At 40.2% G+C, this 20,837-nt stretch overlaps 1 protein-coding gene across 6 annotated transcripts; it reads left to right on the plus strand.

Moving 5' to 3' along the window:
• Positions 1 to 6,187: 6,187 nt before the first annotated feature.
• Positions 6,188 to 20,583, plus strand: KRCC1 (lysine rich coiled-coil 1). 6 transcript variants are annotated; one of them, XM_061432616.1, is made up of 5 exons: positions 6,225 to 6,413; positions 15,314 to 15,420; positions 16,214 to 16,326; positions 17,333 to 17,453; positions 19,233 to 20,583. In XM_061432616.1, exon 5 carries the CDS (start codon positions 19,252 to 19,254, stop codon positions 20,023 to 20,025), a length of 774 nt encoding a protein of 257 aa, XP_061288600.1. In that variant the 5' UTR covers positions 6,225 to 6,413; positions 15,314 to 15,420; positions 16,214 to 16,326; positions 17,333 to 17,453; positions 19,233 to 19,251; the 3' UTR covers positions 20,026 to 20,583. The 6 variants fall into 6 exon arrangements, 5 of the variants coding, with proteins under 5 accessions (XP_061288600.1, XP_061288597.1, XP_061288596.1 ...); XR_009739418.1 differs by lacking the exon at positions 19,233 to 20,583 and having other exon boundaries at positions 6,188 to 6,413; positions 17,258 to 17,347; XM_061432613.1 differs by lacking the exons at positions 16,214 to 16,326; positions 17,333 to 17,453 and adding an exon at positions 7,264 to 7,469.
• The last annotated feature ends 254 nt before the right edge of the window (positions 20,584 to 20,837 follow it).

Consider the following 20,837-nt stretch of genomic DNA (forward strand, 5'->3'; position numbering starts at 1 on the left):
TAGAATGGGGGAAATCAAAAGAATATTTTGTGACACTTGAAAATTATGTGAAACTCAAATTTCAGTAACAATAAATCATATAAAAAAAGCAGCCATACTCATATGTTTACATATTTTCTAAGGCTTCTTTCACACTATAGCCCCAGAGTTGAATAACTGCAACAAAGACCACATGGCCCACAAAGTCAAAAATATTTACTGTCTGGCCTTTTACAGAAAATGTTTGCCAATCCTGCTTTAGACTAATAGTAGCTAACGCCTAGCAGTGTTAAATAAGCCAGGGGTTGCTCACTATTTTCAAATGCATTCACTGGCTGATTCATTATCATTTCATAATCACAGGATCAAAGAGGTTTGTGGGCACACCTAGCCCTCACATTCCAGAATGAGAGGAGCAGGTTCCCTCCTGAATAGTCCATTATATCCTGTGTAATCGGGGTTCCCAGGTGGCACAGTGGTAAAAAATACACTTTCCAATGCAGGAGACCCAGGAGACAGAGGTTGGACCCCTGGGCCAGGAGGATCCCCTGGGGAAGGAAATGGCAACCCACTCCAGTGTTCTTGCCTGGGGAAGCCTATGGACAGAGGAGCCTGGCGGGCTACAGTCCATGGGGTCGCAATAGAGTTGGACATGACCTAGTGACTATACAACAACAGTAACAATCCTATAAAATTACATCATTGACAAAACTTCACACTCTCTCTGGTCCCTGCATTCTTACTAAAGTAGCACTCCTGCTTCCTTCTTTCTTCCTTCAGCTCCTAAAATTCTCAGCTCAAATTGCTTTCCTCTCAAGAGTTCCTGAAGGCACTCATTCCACATGCATTTATCAGCACTTTTACCAGGCACTATACTCAGTGCCCCCACACAAAGGTGATTAAAATGTAGGCCCATATGATATATAAAATAGATAACTAATGAGAACCCACTGTGTTTCACAGGGAACTCTATTCAATGCTTTCTGGTGACCTAAATGGGAAGGAAATACAAAACAGAGTGGATATATGTATGCATGCTAAATCACTTCAGTTATGTCCAACCCTTTGTGATCCCATAGACTGTAGCCCACCAGGATCCTCTGTCCTTGGAATTCTCCAGGCAAGAATACTGATGTGGGTTGCTGTGCCCTCCTGCAGGGGATCTTCCCCACCCAGGGATCAAACCCGAGTCTCACATCTAACCTGCATTAGCAGGCAGTTCTTTACCACTAGCGCCACCTGAGAAGCACAAATATATGTATATGTATAGCTGTTTCACTTTGCTGTACAGCAGAAACTAATGCAACATTGTAAAGCAACTGTACTCCAACAAAAACTTTTTTTGAAATATAGGCCTGGTATCTAAGACATTGACCATTTAGAGAGAATTATAGGTAATGGCGGCTTCCCTGGTTGCTCAGTGATAAAGAATCTGCCTGAAACGCAGGAGCCAAAGGAGACAAGGGTTCGATCCCTGGATTGGGAAGATCCACTGGAGCAGGGCATGGCAACCCACTCCAGTATTCTTGCCTGGAGAATCCCATGGACAGAAGAGCCTGGCGGGCTACAGTACATGGGGTTGCAAAGAGTCAGACACTGAAATGACTTAGCACATACGCATGCATATAGAGATGTACAAGGCAAAGGGGAAAGGGTAGTAATGGCAGCCTAAGAAATCAGGAAAGGCTTCAGAAGTAGCAGACAAAGATAAGTGTGGGAGTGGGGGGAAACTTTCAGGCCCAAGGACAGAGCAGAGATATGGAGATAAAGAAACAGCATGATATTGTATAGATAATTACAATCAGTATTCTGGGAGCTAAAGAAGCACATGTATTATACTTCACTTTATCCTCTGTCACCAGACTATCTCACCCTTTATGTCCAGTGTTTCATATACAGCAAAAATAAGTGTTTGAATGCTTGAAACTGTGCTTTATTTGCATTACTTCATATTGCTTTCACAACATCCTTTGAGGTGGGTATTACTGAGACTTCCTAGTTAAAAAGTAGATCCCTCTCCTAAGTATAATCCCCCAGAGAAACTCTCACATGTGAGCATAATGAGACTGAACAAGAAAGTTAAAGCAGCATCGTCTATAAAATTAGAAATGGGAAATAAGCCCAAAGTCTTAAGACAGGAGAATGGATAGCTCATGTGTATTCATACAATGGATGTTATAGAGCTGTGAAAGGGAATCAGTTATAACCTCACAACTCAACAGAGGTTAATATCAAAAAATAGTAAGTGAAAAAAGGAACCTTCAGGGGAATAAATAGTAGGCAAAATAACATTTATGTAAAGTTTTAAATCATGCAAAGTAATACATCATGTTACTTAGGGATACATATCTATGTAGTAAAAATATAAAGAACCAGGCTACCTCGCCCCTTGCTGGCATTCAAAAAAAAAGAAAACTTTCCTTTACACTAACCTGGCCTCTTTATTGAATTTTGAGCATGAGAATAAGAAATGCTGAATTCAGGATAGTGTTTACTTCTGAGGAAAAGAGGAATTCATTCGGAAGTAGGAAGAGGGTGTTTCAGGAAGAAGTGGCAGATGCAATAAACTGAGTTATGCATAGTGTTTATGGGAATCAGTAAAGGTTTAATGTTGCTGAATCATAAAGTGAAAGCAGGGTGGGGAAGTGAGAACACTGGGAAGCTAATGAGATCAGGGAGGTGCACAGAAGCCCAGTAGTACAGCATTCATGATTGACTGAATGAAGAGCCAGTAATGACTTCCAGGTAGTACCCTTTGGCAGTACCGAGAGTAGACTGGAGGGTGAAATTGAAATGTAGCAGTACCCTATGGTCCTTGGATCCCCCACCCCACCATGTCCTCAGCCTGCCTTTTGTCTGTGGAATAACTCCTGTTGTTGTTCAGTCACTCAGCCTTATCCAACTCTTTTCGACTCCATGGACTGCAGCACACCAGGCTTCCCTGTCCTTCCCTATGTTCTGGAGTTTGCTCAAACTCGTGTCCATTGAGTCAGTGATGCCACCCAACCATCTCGTCCTCTGTCATCCCCTTCTCCTCCTGGCTTCAATCTTCCCCAGCAGGGTCTTTTCCAATGAGTTGGCTCTTCACATTGGGTGGCCAAAGTACTAGAGTTTCAGCTTCAGCATCAGTCCTTCCAAAGAATATTCAGAATTAATTTCCTTTAGGATGGATTGGTTTGATCTTCTTGCAATCCAAGGGACTCTCAAGAGTCTTCTTCAGCACCATAGTTCAAAAGCATCCATTCTTCTTTGAAAGAAAGTACTCAGCTTTCTTTATGACCCAGCTCTCACATCCATACATGACTACTGGAAAAACCACAGCTTTAACTACATGGACCTTTGTGGGAAAAATAATGGAACAACTTTAGCCGAAGAATAAGTTTAATCAGAGAAGTGAGAAAATGCATAAACAAAGGAAAACAGTCAAAGGAGACCAAATGATAACAATGCAGTCATTAAGCAAAGTCACGGGCCTTTAGTTCCTCCTCAAGAGGTATAGATAATATTCTGAGCTATATCCTGTGAGCTGTCTTATAGATACTTCTCCCCTCAGATGAAGTTAACTACATGATGACCAGACTGTAGGCCATGACATAAGCTGCCACAGTTCCGAGAACTGGCCTCAAGGAAATGGGAACAACCCACCCTGAAGATTAACTGTACCTAAAACAATCAGGGGTTTCCCTGGTAGCTCAGCTGGTAAAGAATCTGCCTGCAGTGCAGGAAACCCTGGTTCAATTCCTGGATCAGAAAGATCCCCTGCAGAAGAAGTAGGTTACCCACTCCAATATTCATGGGCTTCCCGGGTGGCTCAGATGGTAAAGAATCTACCTGCAAAGCAGGAGACCTGGGTTCCATCCTTGGGTTGGGAAGATCCCCTGGAGAAGGGCATGGCAACCCACTCCAGTATTCTTGCCTAGAGAATCGCCAAGAACAGAGGAGCCTGGCTACAGTCCATGGGATTGCAAAGAGTCAGACACGACTGAGCAAACAAAGCACAGCACACAAAACAATCAAGATGACACTGGTCAGACCACTGATGACCAATTTCAAGGTGATTGTCAGAGCTGACTGGGCTGTTTCTGCATGGAGCCGCTCCCTGTCTATAAAAGCTCTTGTCCAGATTGTCAAGGGTAGGAGTTAGTCTTTCCACAGATTCCACCCTATCTCCCACTTGCTGGCATCCAAAATAAAGAAAACTTTCCTTCCCACCAAACTGGCCTCTTTTGACTGTTTGACTTTTGAGCAGCGAGCAGCCCAGAACCCACTTTCGGTAACAAAATCAGGAATGATGATAAGTAAGGCAGACATTGCCCCGGCTCTAACAAAAGATAATGAGAACCAGAAATTAGGCAATGCTAGTTTGACGGGAAAGGAGAACATACAGAAGAGAAACTTTTGCACAGTGCACCAGGGGGCATGCCCATCAATTGGGAGATGGGTGGAATATTGTACAGCAATGAAACGAGTAAATTACACATATATGCAACAGCTTGGATGTACCTTAAAACAGCAAGTGAAACAAGTCCCAGAATACCGCTAGAGAAAGACATAAATCTTATGAAATTCAAAAATAATCGAAACTTTTTCCCCAGTCACACATATATTCCTTTCAAATGAGTATATCTTTATCACATATATTATATTCATATGAAAGGAAATGACCACAAACAGGGTATTAATTTCCTTGGGAGATAGGGAATTAGAGGATGAAATGAACCGGTGTGTATGTATATTTGCATACACTGAGACTATCAGAAGGAGAGAGAAAGAGGTCATTTATGGAGCAATGATGACAGCATATCAAGACCAAGGATTTTCCACCCTGTATTAAAGGCTCTAACAAAGAAAACCGGTAAGGGAGGAAGGCATGTATTTTTCTGATTTTTTAAGAATTGTATTTATTGAGCTATGTCTGGTCTTAGTTGCAGCACTCAGGGTCTGTGCTGTGTCATGCAGGACCTTGTCTTGTTGCACATGGACTCTCTGCAGCGGGCAGGCTTAGTTGCTCCTCAGCATGTGGGATCTTAGATTGAACCCAAGTCCCCTGCTTTGCGAAGTGGATTCTTAACTACAGAACCAGGAAAGTCGTAGGTTTTTTGGGTTTTGTTTTTTTTTTTTCAATTAATTTAATTGGAAGATAATTACTTTACAATATTGTGATGGGTTTTTGCCATACAGCAACATGAATCGGCCAGAAGTATACGTGTCCCCCCACATCCTAAATCTTCCTCCCATCTCCCTCCTCACCCTATCCCTCTGGGTTGTCCCAGAGCACTAGCTTTGGGTGCCCTGACTCATGTATTGAACTTGCACTGGTACAAGTGCATATGGTAATGTACATGATTACCATATGGTAATACACATGATTTAGTGCTATTCTCTCAAAACCTCGCCTTCTCCCACTGAGTCCAAAAGTCTGTTCTTTACATCTGTGTCTCCTTTGCTGCCCTGAATGTAGGATCGTCGGGTACCGGCTTCCTAATTGGTTTCAGACTCTCCCAAGGTGAGCTGCCCCAGGAGTTTTTCCTCTCTTCCAATGGTGGGTGCGTGCTAAATCGCTTCAGTCCTGTCCGACTCTTTGTGACCCGATGGACTGTAGCCCACCAGACTCCTCTGTCCATGGGATTCTCCAGGCAAGAATACTAGAGTGGGTTGCCATTGCCTTCTCCAGGGGATCTTCCCGACCCAGGGCTCAGACCCGTTTCTTGTGGCTCCTGCATTGGTAGCCGAGTTCTTTATCCCTAGCACCAACTGGGAAGGCCCATGGAGAGAGACCAAGGAACAGCAAAGAAAGTGAAAGTGAGTCACTCAGTCGCGTCCAACTCTCTGCGATCCCATGGACTGTAGCCCACCAAGATCCCCTGTCCATGGGATTCTCCAGGCAAGAATACTGCAGTGAGTTGTCCTTTCCTTCTCCAGGGAATCTTCCCGACCCAGGGATCGAACTCAGGTCTCCCATATTGCAGGCAGACTCTTTACCGACTGAGCCACCAGGGAAATCACCAAAGAAGAGCAAAAGACTAAGGAACAGCAAGGAACACCGAGGTACACCAAGGAACAGCAAAAGAAAGGCTAATGCAAGCCAGAGAAGAAGAGAACTCGGGAAGTGACGGACTGAGCGGGTAGGGCAACCCGGAGGGCGCGGCTTTCGTGGAGCCGGGAGACTGCGCAAGCGCAGTAGCGCGCCTCGCCGCCATGGTCCCCGGTTCCGTCCAGTCAGCCGCTGGTGGTGGCGGCGACTTCCCCTCAGGAAGTCCGGTCTCCGCCTCCTCCTCCTCCTCTTACCCCGCCTGTTCGGCAGCGGCGGAGGCGGCGGTGCGGCAGCGGTTGTCCCTGCCTCTCCGCCACCTCCACCTCGGCCTATCCCCGGGCTGGCGGCGCTGGCGGGGAGGGGGACAGTAGTTGTAGACGCTGCCCCTGCCTCAGAGAAGGTGAGTTCCCGCCCCGGCGGCGGGGGCGGCCCGGGCCTTTAGCCCCTCCATCCTGCGACCCGGTAAAGGCCCGGCGCGCCCGGAGAGTGCGAAATGGCGGACCGGACAGGACCTGAGGCTCTCCGCTCCCCTCCCCACCCGTCACCCCTGGGAAACGGGCGCCGGGCTCCCACGTGGATCGCGGAGGGAGAAGGGACGTCTCCGCTGCCGGGGGAGCTGAGGTTGGAGCGGGAGAGAGGCGACCCGGCCGAGGCTGTAGATAGAGAGTGACAGGGCGAGGGAAGGGGAGGATGTGATGGGGACAGAGGCAAGGAGAGAAAATGCCCCAGACGCGGAAGGGCGTAGACCTGCGCGGGGTGAAATTGAACATCCCGGAAAGTGGCGACCTCACTCACAAGTAGGGAGAAGTGGAGTCGGAACTTGGGGAGAATAGGAAGTAAACACGCGAGCCCAAGGTTCCTGGGGCCCTGGAGGAAGAGAAGAGGGGTTAAGTTTTGAGGGATCACTTCGCAGAGTTTCCCCGGGTTTTTTGAGGATAACACCCTTTAAAACAAGCCTCCAAGATGTACAAGCTCATCTTGATAGTGGTGTGAGTTTTAATAGATACCTGCCAGTGTCAAAGCAGGACTTCAGTTAGGGCGGCGAAAACAACTTTTATTCAGTAACTACTGATAGTAGGAAAAATACTGAGCTCCATTCCGACTTTTCGCAGAAGTGACTGGGGGGTCTTAAAAGAAGGAATGGGGGAAGGTGGGGTTCAAGTAGAGTCGGAGAAGTACAGACTTAACAAAGGGTTGGGCAGTGTCAGCTTGCTGGCAATTACGGAAGTGAGAATTCTGTTTTCCCACAGAAACTGGGAGACAGCCTCTGAAATACATGATCATCACATTTCAAAGGAATGACTTTCAGATCCGTGAGACTCAGACACACCCGAGCTGTAGGAGACAGAAATACATTTCAAAGAGCCTGAGGAAGAGTTCGCAATTGTAAACCCTTTAGTAAGAACTGTATGAAAGAGAGGCCAGGAACCTCATCAGGTGTTGGCTAGAACAAACAGTAAATATTTTTTGACAGCCGTGAGCTTTTCAGACCTGAGCTCAACGATGGGGCTGGTTCATTCAAACGTGACCATGTTAAAATTTGGTCAAGTCTCTGCAAAAGTTTGAAAGAAATATACCTGCCTAGAGTTTTTACAGTTTTCACAAGTTCATTTTCCCTAAAACAAAGAGCTACTTCTTGACCATTTCGATCTAAGAGATGTTTGAGTTCTTACAAGTACTGTAAGAACTTACAAGTACAAACAAACTGCTGGTTCCAAACTATGAGTTTAGGCTTTAAGGCAGTTTTGAAATGATTTTGGATCGTGGAGCTTGATCCCACTGCAGAAGATTCTAGTAGAACATTCAGCCATCTTCAGTTTCATAGTTAATTTTTAGTATTTGCAGTGTTGCCTCATGTTGCTTTTTGTCTCCAGAGAGACAAAATGAGAACATTATTTTTGGTGGAAGCCAGAACATTGTTGGATAATTTAATTTTCCTTTTTCCTGAGGAACAGCAGTAAATATAACTTCATTAAAATAATTTTTATTTTCATCTTCCACAGTATACTCTATTTTTGTGTACTCTTGAATAATCTTTTATACCTTTCACTTGAAGGAATGACAAAACAGTAAAATATTATAAATTTCTTAGAACATTTTGTAAATATTTTATATAAATTCCATTCACTAAGAATGGAGATCAGAAACTGTAACCAAATGATGTTTCATTAAGTACCTTAGTGAGAGCAACTTTTAGAAGACTAGGTTTAGTGTCTTCAATCAGCCTGGGTTAGTATTACTGTTCTGAGATTAAAAAAATAAAATCTGAATTTTCTGCTTTCATACCAAACTTCCTGCCTTTCACTAACAAGCCTGAGCTATTATGATGTCAAGACTACAATTCAGTTTAGCTTCCATAGCCACATCACAGAAATTTGGAAACAGTTTCTCATGGGGGGAAAAAAAACAGCTTTTTGCCAGAGTGGGGTTTTTTTTGTTTTGTTTTGTTTTGCAATGACTTTGAATATGTGCAGTTACTAAAGACTAAAAATCAGTTCAAAACAAAGTGTTGGCAGGCAGTTACCTTTCTGTACTGCTTCAAGGTGGTTTTGAGGGCATAGGAGTCTTGACTAAATAGATTCTAGTGCTAATTTCTCAACTAGCTTTATGACACTAAGTCCCAAACTTTCTGAACTTGTTTTGCCATCTGTGGGGAGGGGAGTTGGACTAGCCCGATTGAGTGACTTTCACAAACAGATGCTTTTGCCCTGCCCCTACCTTAGAGGACAGTTAGCAATGTTTGAAGACTTTTTTCCTTGGTTTTTGCCACTGGACAAGGAACAGCTTGGTGAGCAGTGGTACTACTGGTATCTGCTAGATGCCAGAGATGGCACACACAACATGAAAAGCACAGGGCACCAACATAGACATACCACAGCCTCCACAAAGGATTATCCTACACGAGATGTCAGTGTCAAGGTTGAGGAAGTCTGCACAAACCAAATAGAGGACCTCACCAGCTTTAAAATTATGAACTGGTTTGGCTTGGCTGTGTACTAGAACAGCAATTTATAAAACATGAAACTTTGACTTAAAATGGCTATCAAATGACGTTCAAAGAGTAGTGAAATACTTTGAGTTACAGCTGAGATTTTGTTAGGATTTGGAAAATAGAATTTACTACCTAAAAATTACCTCGTCACTTTTAAGTAAATATCCTTATTAATTATTCAGTTAACTGCTACTTAACAAATAGTAAATATTTGATATGCTATTTAAAACACTCCTAGGACCCGGTATATTTTTAGTTTAGATATTTATAAACGCCTAATGTAATTTCCTATTGTACATGAGCTGAAAGAGAAAAAAAAATTTATCTAGTACTTAGCCAATATCTTTTTTTCTTAAGATTCCTCCAAAAGGTGTCAAAGAATTATCATCCTTTCAATTATTAAATTCCACTCTCCTTTTCAAGATCCTGAAAGGACTATTAAAACTCCTGATCCATTTTCACCTGTAGCTGTAATACTTATGAAGGAGCTTCTCTTAAACTGGGCTTGATAATAAAGGTCAGTAAGGATTAAGAATTTGCAAGCAGGGAATATATAGAAGGTGTAAATTACAAATAGGAAATTGAGAAATTAGACTCAATCACAAAAACTCAAATACCACATGACCAGACTTACTTGAAAAGAAATATACATCACATTTATGGTGAAAGTGTAGTAAGATTTTCCAGGACACTTTGTAATTCATTGAAAGAAGTTTCTCAAATATTTTTGACAGTTAAAAACTTTTTTCAGAATAATATTACTAAGAAATCAATAGAAACAAAACCACAGCAAACAGTTCTTTCTTATCTGGCTTTTTAAAAGAAAAGAAAATTAGACTCATTTTCAGAATGAAGAGCATTTCTAACTGCTTATTGAATCTAACCCATTTACATAGCAATTGTCTGAAGTGTTCCTTTGTTTTTTTGCAGAGATTCGAGACAAATGACAGAAAATCAAGCTAATAAGCCCTTATATTTATTCAGAAACCATTTAGAGCCCCTCCCATTAACCAGGTTCTTATGTTAGGACATGATCATTCTTACTGACCTATTTACATTTACTGACCTTTTGGAAGGACTGGCACGTATTTGATGACATTCTAATTCAGAATGGGCCCAAGTAAAACTAATTTCTTAGTTGATCTAGTCAAGGTCCTTGAGCTAGCTAGCCATAGATTACTTACAATGATTGATATTCAAAACATTTGTGTGTGCTCAGTCACTCAGTCATGTCCAACTCTTTGTGACCCCATGGATTGTAGCCCACCAGGCTCTTCTGTTCATGAAATTTTCCAGGGAAGAATACTCGAGTGGGTTGCCATTTCCATCTCCAGGGGGTCTTCCCAACCCACGAGTCGAGTCCAGGTCTCCTGCACTGCAGGTGGATTCTTTACCAAAGGCTTAGTTTGAGTAAAGACAGGAAATTTCCCTGATCATCTAATGATTAGGAATCAGTGCTTTTCCTGCTGGGGCCTAGGTTAGGGAACTAAGATCCTGCAAGCTGTACAGCACAACCAAAATAAATGGACATAAATTTTATATTACATTTGTAACCAATAATCCCAATTAATGATTTTGTTAATTCCTTTATGTTTTGTCATTGGAAATGTGCCATAGCAAATCCTGTTACTTGTGTGATTTTATTAGTGTAAAATAACTATAAGTCATCCAGTTCTATGGCAAACTCATAGGTCACATACTAATCTCATTTCCTGAAAAGGCAAGGTTAATAACTAACTCAGTTAAGAGTGAGTATTCATAATACTAGAAAGTATACACTGCATCTCTCAAAACTTCTTAGATGGAATTTGACCCTCTGGTAAAAAGGAATAAAGCAGCATACTTTGGTTAAGAGAACGGAATCAGTTACCTAGTCTCCTAAAACAGCGGTCCCCCAAACAGTCCCCAACTGTTTTGGCACCAGAGACCGGTTCCGTGGAAGACAATTTTTACACAGACTGGGGGATGCAAGCGATGATCAGCTATAAATACAGACGAAGCTTTGCTTGATTGCAGGCCACTTACCTTCCACTTTGCAGCCCTGTTCCTAAGAGGCCGTGACAGTTAACTGTCCGTGGCCCAGGGGTTGGGAACCCCTTTCCTGATACAGGCTGTGCTCTAGTCTTCCCTCAGGTTATAATGGTTTTAAAAGATTGCCAACCTCAAGAGCCAGGAGCAAGGCAGGGATGTCTATTCTCGCCAGTTCTTTTTAGTATTGTCCTGGACGTCCTAACCAGTATAGTCAGGAAAGGAAAAAAGGTTTACAGATTGGAGAGGAAGAAATCAGACTGTCTTTGTTTGCTGATACTAATGATCTGATCATCTATGGGCTCTGTGGTGGCTCAGTGGTAAAGAATCTGCCTGCAGTGCTGGAGAATAAAGTTCAGTCCCTGGGTTGGGAAGATAACCTGGAGAAGGAAGAGGCAACCCACTCCAGTGTGAAATTTCATGGACAGAGGAGCCTGGCAGTTCACAGTCCACAGGGTCACAAAAGAATCAGACACGGCTTAGCAACTCAACAACAACAAATAATCATCTATGTAGAAAATCCCAAGGAATTTTGGAAAAGCTACTAGAATAAGTGAGTTTAGCAAGGACACAAAGTACAAGGTTAATATACAAAACCAATACTATCTGTAAATGTTAAAAACAAGCAATTAGACATTGAGATTTTAAAAAAATACTATTAACTATTGCATAAAAACCAAAATACTTCTGGATAACTTTAACAAAGTACAGTGAATGATACATAACATTGCTGAGAGAAGATGCAAATGGTGGGGAAAATGTCCTTTAATGCTTCTTAGTGAACTCCATGTAAAAATGTAGTACTGTGTCATTAATTTGATATATTTAAAAAAGAGTTTATTAAAGGGAAACTAATTACACCTAAAACTTGCCAAATTAACATTCTAATTTTGCTCAAACATTTTTTCTTCAGTGATTAAAGATATTTAATAAGTATTTTTTAAAACTTAGTTTTAATGTCATGTTACAACACAAATCGGGTAGTGTCCTGTGGGCATGAAAATTTTTAGTAAATTTTTCACTCAGATTGAGTTGATTTACTCATCAACCTATTAAACCTATTGTGGCATATTAAAAACATATATAATGCAAAAGTTAAATTCAGGTTTTGCAATTTCTAAAAGGGTGATTGTATGCTTGCTTAGTGGTGTCCAACTCTGTGACCCGATGGACTGTAGCCTCCCAGAGTCCTCTGTCCATGGAATTCTCCTGAAGCCATTCCCTTCTTCAGGAGATCTTCCCGACCCAGGGATCAAACCTGGTCTCCTGCATTGCAGGCAGATTCTTTACCATCTGAGCTGCCAGGGAAGCCCCTGAAAGGATGACTGGGGTGTAACAAATTTTCTGACAAGATTAGAATTAGGAACAGTGGAGTGGTTCTTAGTATTTTATTAAATACTAAACCTTTTTAGACAGTTTTGAATTGCAAGTAATTCATACTTTTCATTTTTCATATTTAACTCAGTAGTTCACATGCAATGTTTTTATTACTTTAGCTTTTGCAATGGCTTTACCTATTATTACTGAAATAAGACCAACCCTTGTACAGATATTGAATAGCAAGGTGCATAGTTTCATTTCTCGAAATAAAAGATTACATTTTCTTTCTATTTGCACTATATCTTTCCTGGAAGTGAATGGCATTGTGGATAGTCATCTATAACTAGACTTGTACAAATAGGAACATCAAGTTTTCAGAATTTTGCTAGATTTTTTACAAAAATTAACCCTAATCTGAGAAAAATACTCCAAATGAGTTTCAGAAGAAACAAACTATTTCTTGCTTGAGACCTAATACCAACTTGTAAATAGATTGGATGTTTCTGCTTGACATTCCATTCTTTTAGACGTCAAAGTACATATAGCAAACATTAACACAGGACATAAACTGAAACCTTATAAGAGTTGGTTTAAAATCAGCAATCAGAAAAGATAGTAAGAATCAAGTTGAAATTTGACTTTTCATTTAAAAAAAAAAGGTCCTTCTGAAACATGAGTTAGCTTGAAATGCAAAGAATTAGGTACTCCTGTCAGGCACTCCTGACCTGTATAGCCATAATCTTTTCTTCATTTGGCTTTCTGTAGTTACTGGAATGGGCTTTTAGATGGCTTAGTGGGTGAAGAATCTGTCTGCAACGCAGGAGACGGGAGAGACACAGGTTCCATCCTTAGTCTGGGAAGACCCCGTCTGGGAAGACCCCTGGAGGAGGGCATGGCTACCCACTCCAGTATTCTTGGCTGGAGAGTCCCATGAACAAAGAAGCCTAGCGGGCTACAGTCCTTAGGGTCCCAAACAGTCGGACATGACAAGCAACTGAGCACACAGTTACTGGAATAATTGGTTGGAAAAACATTTCAGTTAAATGGATGAAATCCCAAATGACAATAAAAACAGCCCAGTTGTACAGCATTTACTATGTGCCAATACTCTTCTAAGTACTTTACATTTGTTAATTTCCTTAAGATCCACAATACCTGAAAAACTTGACCAAGCCTATATAATAAGTGCCAGAACTGACTCTAGAGTCCCTATGTCTAGCTCCTAGAAGCAGTGAGAAAATTAACATTGTGTGGCAAGCAGTAGTTCTGCATAGGTTGGCTTAAGCTATGTTAGGTGGATGATCTTCCTGGAAACAAAGCCAACATTTAAAGATCCAGTGTAGGGACTTCCCTAAAGTTCAGTGGTTAAGACTGCTTCTGCTGCAGGGGGCACACAGGTGGGTTCCATCCCTGGTTGGGGAACTAAGATCCCACTTGTTGCTTGGCCAAATATCTGTGTGTGTGTATATATATATGGTGGCTCAACAATCTGCCTGCAATGGAGGAGACCTGGGTTCAGTCACTGGGTCCGAGAGATCCCCTGGAGAAGGGAATGGTAACCCACTCCAGTATTCTTGCCTGGATAATTCCACAGACAGAGGAGCCTGTCAGGCTACAGTCCATGGAATCACAAAGAGTCAGACACGACTGAGTGACTAACACACAGTTACGTATCCAGTTTAACAAATTACAGTAGAATTTTTTTCCAAAACATTCATTTTAGATCTTTAAGCGCCTCTCATACACTTTACTGAGGTTTACTTTACTTATAGTAAACAGCACTCATTAAAAGTGTACAATGAGTTTTTGGCAGGTATTTGACATGAAACCACTTTCATAAACAAAATGCCATGTATTTCCACCAGCTTGAACACTTTTCTCCTCCTCCTTTACAATTTATCCCTCCCTCCATCCTTGTGCCTGGCAACCACTAATCTGCTTTCTATCGCTACAGATTAATTTGTGTTTCTAGAACTTTTATAAGTAGACTCAGTAGGTACTCATGCTTTTACTCAGCATGATTATTTTGTGATTCATCCATGTTGTATGTATTGCTATTTTGTTCCTTTTCGCCGCTGAATAATTCTGTTGTATGGATATACCACACTTTTCTTACCCATTCCCCTGCTGATAGAGTTGCTTCTGATTTTGGCTATAAGAAATAAAGCTGCTATGAGTATTCATGTACATGGACATGTTTTCATGTCTCTTGGGCAAATACATAGGAGTGAAATGACTGGATCCTATAGTAGGTGTTTAACTTTTAAAGACATTGTCAAAACTGTGTACCATTTTAGATTATAACTAGTATTGTAGCAAATGCCAAGATTAAAAGAATCTGAATTTTAAGATTGTCAGAGATGAGAGTGGTGGCCTAAACCTTTACCAGGATAAAGTATAAAGTCCTACATTTAGAAAAGTAAATCAATTACATTAAGTCCCAGATGGGAGAAGTCAGCCAACATGGGGAGAGAGATACCGCTGGGATTTTAACAATTACAAAGATCAAAAATCAGAAACATGTCTGCTCTAAGACACGAAGTACTAAGGCTGGATGCCCGCCCCAAATCATTTCCCTCAAGTCCAGAGTCCTACTGTAATGTGCCCCAGTAACTTCTCCTTCAGAGAAGAAGTATTTTCTGAACTAAAAAATACATCATTGTTGTTGTTCAGTCGCTAAGTCATATCCAACTCTTTGTGACCCCATGAACTGCAACACGCCAGGCTTCCCTGCTCTTCACTGTCTCCTGGAGTTTGCTCAAGCTCATATGCAATATCAGAGGCTTACTAAATGTTTTCATACTGAAATTGCCATTCCAATGAGCAAAAAGCTATTACTTTAGCCTTGTAAGCAGTCTTAACTTGAGAAGTTAAGATTTGATATGGTATATGAAATGATACAGGGTTGAAAATTGAAAATATTATCGTAAATGTCTTACCTGCCCTTATTTTATTCATAGATACCACGTTGAGTGAGCAAAGACTGAACATTTTACAGATACCTTTTGTAGAAGGCTTATAAGAACTAGTGCCATAATTTGAATCATAATGGATTTCACATTATGAGGTAGGTTGAAAATAAAGGACATCTCAATTATTAGCGTTATTTATACTGAAGCATTATACATATTATACATAATTTATACTGAATTATTTATATATGTTATACTTTGATTTGAAAGCAAGCGAAAGTATAACACTCTTAGTTCAGACTAAATATAGTAAAATTCCTGAGTAAATAAACTAAAACTCACAAGTGCTATTTTCAAATTCAGAGGTGTAAATTTTGGATCACTTTCTCTAAAATAAACAATATTATTTATTTTTCAAGGGTAAAATACACACTGGGCTTCCCTCTTGGCTCAAACAGTAAGAATCCACCTGCAATGCAGGAGATCTGGGTTCAATCCCTGGATTGGGAAGATCCCTTGGAGGAGGGCATGGCAACCCACTCCAATATTCTTGCCTGGAGAATCCCCATGGACAGAGGAGCCTAGCAGGCTCCAATCCATGGGGTCGCACACTGAATGATTAAGCACAGCACAAAACACATACTCAAAAAGTTGGCTTTACTTTCAGATTTACAGGAAGCAAAATAAGAAATTGAAGATGCATTTTGTGAGTTTTCAGATGATTGATTTATGTTGATGTAATTCTAAACTTTGAATTATTTAATCATTATAACAAGATTGTGCTTGCAATATTGTAGAGCAGTTAACCTTCGATAACTTCAAACTTCAAACCTCAAAGCAAGTTTAACTTTTTTTAGAAAAAAGAAAAGATTGCTTGGTTTCAGGTAAAGGGAAGTAGAATACTGGGCAACAATAGATTTTTAAAATCTCTGCTGTCATGGTTTTTAGCTCCTCGGTTGTTGCACAGTCTCGCTATTTGGAGAAAGTTCATGCTAAAAAACGGAACTAATTAATGAGTGAATATGATCAGATTTCTCCACCAAGGTCTCAGTCTGATAAGGGTAAGGTTCAGTTCACCTCTTCATTGATCTCTGCACCATCTGTGATCTTTTGGGGTTGTCTTCAAGTTTCATCCATGGTATACCATTTTGTAGTACCTCATTCCTTTATATTCCTGAATGACATTCCATTGTGTGAATTGCCACATTGTGTTTATCCATTCATCAGCTAATGAACATTGATTGTTTCTAATTTTAGCTGTCAGTAATAGTGCTGCTGTAAACATTTTTGTACAAATTTTTGTGTCGACATAGATTTTCATTTCTCTTGGGTATATATTTAGGAGTGAAATTGCTAGGGTTATGTGGTGACTCTGTGTTTGACATTTTGAAGAACTGCCAAACTGTTTTCCAAAGTTGCTGTACCATTTTACATTCCCACCAAGAATGAATGAAGTCTCCAGTTTTTCCTCTTCTTTGCCAGCACATTATTTATTATCTATCTTTTTAATTATAGCCATCCTGTGAGTATGAAGTAAAATCTTTTTCTTATAAAACATTTTTAAATATAAAAATAGAGAAAACAGTATTATGACACCTTCTGTACTTATCATCCAGTTTTGACAATTATCAACATCTTTTTAATTTTATTAGTGACTTTTTAAAAGTAGCTTTATTGAGGTATAGTTGAGGTATGTACAGGAAACTGTACATATTCCAGGTATATAATTTGATAGGTTTGAAACATATATATTGATGAAATGATCACCATAGTTAAGACAGTAAACATATCCATGCCCCCAGAAATGCCCCTTATAATGCTGTGCTGAGTTGCTCAGTCATGTCCAACTCTGTGGAACCCCATGGACTGTAGCCAGCCAGGCTCCTCTGTCCATGAGGATTCTCCAGGCAAGAATACTGGAGTGGGTTGTCTTGCCCTCCTCCAGAGGATCTTCCCAACCTGGGGATCAAACACAGGTCTCCCGCATTACAGGTGGATTCTTTACTGTCTGAGCCACCAGGGAAGCCCAAGAATACCAGCATGGGTTGCCATTCCCTTCTCCATTAGATCTTCCTGATGCAGGAATGGAACCAGGGTCTCCAGCATTGAAGGCGGATCCTTTACCAGCTGAGCTCCCTCCTACTTTTTCCTGACTACTTTTTCCCAGGCAACCACTGTATTGCTATAGGTTAGTTTTCCTTTTTCAAGAGCTTTATGTACATGGAATCGTGTATTATGTACTATTTTCTCAGGCTTTTTTGAGTCAGCTTGATTATTTTGAGATTCATCCATTTCGTCAAGTGTATCAATAGTCTGATCCTTTTTATCATTGATTCCATTATATGGATATACCACTGTTTGATTTATGCATTTATCTGTTGATCAATATTTGGGTTTTTTTTTCCTTTCTGGGGCTATTACACATAAAACTGCTGTGAATATTCAAGTATAAGTCTTTATGTGGACATATACTTCCTTCTCTTTAGGATAAATATCTAGGAGTGGAATAACTAGATCATATGGTAGGTGTATGTCTAACTTCCTTAGAAACTACCAGACTATTTTCCAAGTAGTCGTACCATTTTATATCCTACCAGCAACATTTGAGAATTCCAGTTGTTCTATATCCTCACCAATCTCTTTAATTTCAGTCATTCTAGTGAGTGCATGATGGTATTGCTTTGTGGTTTTAATTAACGTCTACTTGATGATGAATCATACTGAGCATCTTTCATGTGTTTACTGTCCATTTGTGTATATTCTTTTCTGAAATGTCTGGTCAAATTTTTTTGCCCCTGTTTAATAATATGTTACATTTTGCTCTAGTCAGAATTTTTCTACTATTTAAGTTGAATAGGAACTAAATTTTCTGGCTCACCAAATTAGGCTTCATTTAGACTTCCTTTTTAATCTCAAATTGCCAGTAAAACTAGCTGATCATTGGTGACTCTAGATTGCTGTCAGACTTGTTTCTGTTAAAGGAAGGAACTGCATGGGTTATACTGCCTCATAATTTTTGGAAATAAAGCATATCACCAAAAATATTATCTTCTCATACTAAGTACATTTTCTGCTATATTTGTAATGCAGGATTTGAGGTGGGGACAGAAAGAGAAATAGTAGTTGTACTGCCCCATCCCCCAAAAAGCAAGCAAACAAAGATTAGCATATCGGCTTGAAATTTCTTCTGAAACTTTTCTCTACATAAATCCCTACCCACTCTGAGCTTTCACCTCCATTTCCCGCTTAGCCCTCCCACCAGCTCTTTAATAGAGAACAAGCCAGAAGGCATTCTAGAATGTCTTTTTCACCAATCAGAAGTAACAGAATGAAATCCAATTCCTTATGCAGAAGATACAGAACTCTGTTCCCTCATCTTTTCTCATGCCCTATACCTACGAGTAGTTTTGTCTCAGCTGGATTTCTAATTTCCAGCATTCCAAAACCATTTTATAATTTTATTGTTAAGTCTTACAATACTGTTATCTGGTGAGTATGTATGTTTATTTTATTTTGAGTGAACAAAAGATTTTTAAAATTACCTCTCTATGGTTTGTTACTTTTCTTAGACAACAGTGTTCAAGAATCTGAATTTTAGAAATTATTTGAGCACTCAGATCAGGCCACTCACCATGGATGTGTAAGTCCTTCTATCCATATATCCCTACAAAGCTTTACATTTTTAGCCCTACAAAAGAATTATACATGTCAGCTCCTTTCTGCCTCCTTCATCTCACTTCTGAGAAGGATAAAATTACTTGTGAGTGGCATAGGCAATATTTGACTTCCTTATGCTCCTTTTTGGCATATAATATCATGATATTTAACTTTTATACCAAAGTAGATTTTAATTTTGGGATGGGGAAGGGGCTTCTTTATTTTGTCTTTTGAGATTCTTCAAGAGTAAAGGAAATATTCAGAATTAAATAATCTAGTAAGAATTTTCTCCCATCTTTTCTACCCACAGAGAATCCCTTGTCAAGCTAATGAAGCATTCAAAGAAGACATATGACTCTTTTCAAGATGAACTTGAAGATTATATCAAAGTGCAGAAAGCCAGAGGCTTAGAGCCAAAGACTTGTTTCAGGAAGATGAGAGAGGATTATTTGGAAACCTATGGGTACAAAGAAGAGGTTGACTCTAGACCCAGGTGTAGAATGTTTGAACAAAGACTCCCATATGGAACCGTCCAAACCTACCCAAGATCATGCAGTATTTCACAAAGAGTGGAAAAGCAGTTACCTCAGTGGCTACCAGCTCATGACAGCAGGCTGAGACTAGACTCCCTGAGCTACTCTCAGTTCACCAGGGACTGTTTCTCAGGAAAACCTGTACCCCCGAACCTTAGTCAGCACGAATGTAACTGTAGCTCATACAGTGTAGAATCTGGAGTTTACAGGCACCTCTCCTCAGAAAATAATACCAGTGCCCATCAGGCTAGTTATAAACACATACATCAGAAGAGGAAAAGGCACACAGAGGAAGGCAGAGAAAAGCCAGAGGAGGAGCGACCCAAGCATAAGAGGAAAAAAGCTTGTGAGGAAATAGATTTAGACAAATACAAGAGCATCCAAACAAGCAAAACGGAGGCAGAAACAGTCAGAGTCAGTACAGAAAAGCTTAAGAACCGGAAGGAGAAAAAAAGCCGAGATGTAGCCTCTAAGAAAGAGGAACGTAAGCGCAGAAAAGAGAAAAAGGAACAAGGCCAAGAAAGGACAGAGGAGGAAATGCTTTGGGACCAGTCTATCCTTGGATTTTGAAGCTCTTGCATTGGTTCCCCCAGGGTTAAACTAATAGCTGAGAAGCTTGGTTTTACAGTGTTCATGTTCAAATCCCTCTTCTCACATGAGCAGGTACAAAGGCTAAAAGAACAGGAAACAGAGTACGCTTGCTATCCAACATGCAAATATTTTTCCTCATTTTCTAAAATCATTACTACATTTTTCTTATACATAATGTAATTTCCCTTAACAAGAGTGGCTCTGCTTTTATTCATCTGGTTGCTGTGATGATGGAAGTATTTTTCCCTTGGGAGGTCATTTATATTTAAGTAGGATTAATAGGCTTAACAGAATCTATTTCTTGATTGGGTTTTAGTTTGGGGTGGGTATTTTTATATTCATTAGTTTTCTCTGTGAAGCAATTTAGATATTTTTCCTCCGTTAGATCTAACTTGCAGTATATTTTCTAGATTGAAAGGTGGAAAATGACATACATTATAATAAGCTTAAGTTACATACAGTTTTTAAAAAGAGTCTTGATACAAAATCAGTTTATATTCTGGAAATGTTTATAATATAATAAAAATCTAATTTCTACTTTTTTGTTTGTTTTGTTTTGTGTCATTGATCTGTTCCTATTCGATGAATATTTTCTTCTGGAAGAGCAATAGCCAAGTAAATTTAAATCCACTTTTTGGATAGAAATCTGTGAATGGCCACAGTTTTTCCAAATAGTTGAAATTGGGGGATTAAATGGCATTATTCTTTCCTGACCAGTATTTTCTGTTCTGATAATCCCCTTTTTTATGATAAACATATCAAGTATTCAAGCACTGCTCTTTTGTTGTAGA

This window comes from Bos javanicus, chromosome 11 (assembly GCF_032452875.1).
Source record: "Bos javanicus breed banteng chromosome 11, ARS-OSU_banteng_1.0, whole genome shotgun sequence".
NCBI lineage: Eukaryota > Metazoa > Chordata > Mammalia > Artiodactyla > Bovidae > Bos > Bos javanicus.